General features: G+C 37.0%; 1 protein-coding gene across 6 annotated transcripts in view; it reads left to right on the top strand.

The window, feature by feature from the left end:
- The window catches only part of LOC106530789 (proton myo-inositol cotransporter), a 16713-nt gene that overhangs the window by 12740 nt on the left and 2478 nt on the right, over positions 1 to 1495 (top strand). For all 6 annotated transcript variants that reach the window (XM_014026496.1, XM_014026497.1, XM_014026495.1 and 3 more), the window contains one exon: positions 580 to 732. In XM_014026496.1, the coding sequence (XP_013881950.1) occupies positions 580 to 732 (153 nt within the window). The remainder of the gene's footprint in view (positions 1 to 579; positions 733 to 1495) is intronic.

The raw sequence follows: 1495 nt of genomic DNA, 5'->3' as shown, positions 1-1495 counted from the left end.
GTTTAATAATATTTAATCTCAAAAGTTCAGTGTTTACGATACTAATATGATTGTATTTTGATGTTTTACTATAATATTGTCCTAATATTGCTTTATTGTCGTAATATTTTTCAATTTAGTGACAATCATTACATTGGCAATGTGGCCACTTTCTGCAAACATACAAACCAAACCCTGGCCTCATTCTCTACCACACCGCTAATGGTCTCATGGTTAGTGCCATGGGCTTTCATGTAGGAGATCAGGGTTTGAAACCCAGCGCCAGTAACTTTAACAGAAAATCTCTACAAACTTCATATTGTCACACAATTACCCTTATTACAAACACCTGCTGACTTGACAAGCACAAGCTGGTATAGGAAACACATTTGAACTTGGTCACAGTTCATTCTGCAAGTCCACTGCTGCAGGCAAAGACATGCTACAAGGCAATGCACACTTGTTTTTACATCGTAAAAACCCATGTCTAGTTTTATTTGTGTTTTGTATTATTTGTTGAATGTATAGTTTTTGTTTTGTTTTTAAATTAAATGAATACATTTTTAAAATAAAAAAATAACAAAAATAAAAATATTACAGGTATGGGCCCCATGCCGTGGACAGTGAACTCAGAGATCTACCCACTCTGGGCGCGCAGCACTGGCAACGCCTGCTCTGCTGGTGTCAACTGGATTTTCAACGTCCTCGTGTCTCTGACTTTTCTTCACGTCGCAGAGTTTTTGACTTATTACGGTAAGACCCTCATAGGAGGTCGGCTTCAAATCAATATGTATGCAAAACATAAAACTTACACGTGGCCTGCCACAGCGGGTTTTTTTTTTTTTTTGTRGCAAACAAGAGCTTCAAAGATGTACCATTCAGCATAAACTACAGCTCCCATAATGCATGTGGATCATTTTACCCACTGCCTCCTATCATAGGTGTAGGTGCACAGGGTTGTAAAGCAGCTGTCATCTGGCAATATTTGCTGTGTAAATTCTCCATTTCGCTGTGTTTTCACTGGATACTTTCGCTGTGGCCCAATTGTACTGGGAAGTGGGAATTTCCCACTTTTAAGTCATAAATTTAAACTGGAATGCCCCTCCAGTGGGAATTCCCTGTGGGAAAATGGAAGAGTTTTTTTGTGTGTCACTTCAGTAGAAAACGAAACCAAATATTAGTTTATTTAGTTTATTTTTTTCTTCATCATCAGTGACTTTTTTTAAGTGAAGAGAAAATAGATACAGAGAGAAAAACAGGGAGAGAAGTAATCACAAAGATTGAAATAGTGATTAAAAGTATATTAAATATACACCAACAAAACACAGGACCACACACCCAACATCTGTCCGCTCACCTGAAAAATAAATGGATAAATACATGGAGGGCATAAATAAAAATATACACATACCCATACATATATAAAGATATACATACATACATGCCYACATTCAWAAATATTGTCAGTATATACACACAGACATATATACACACTCAGTGACCTGTCAGAACCCCC

The sequence above is a fragment of the Austrofundulus limnaeus genome, unplaced genomic scaffold (genome assembly GCF_001266775.1).
Source record: "Austrofundulus limnaeus strain Quisiro unplaced genomic scaffold, Austrofundulus_limnaeus-1.0 Scaffold558, whole genome shotgun sequence".
Lineage (NCBI taxonomy): Eukaryota > Metazoa > Chordata > Actinopteri > Cyprinodontiformes > Rivulidae > Austrofundulus > Austrofundulus limnaeus.
This window is presented reverse-complemented; position numbering and strand designations above follow the sequence as displayed.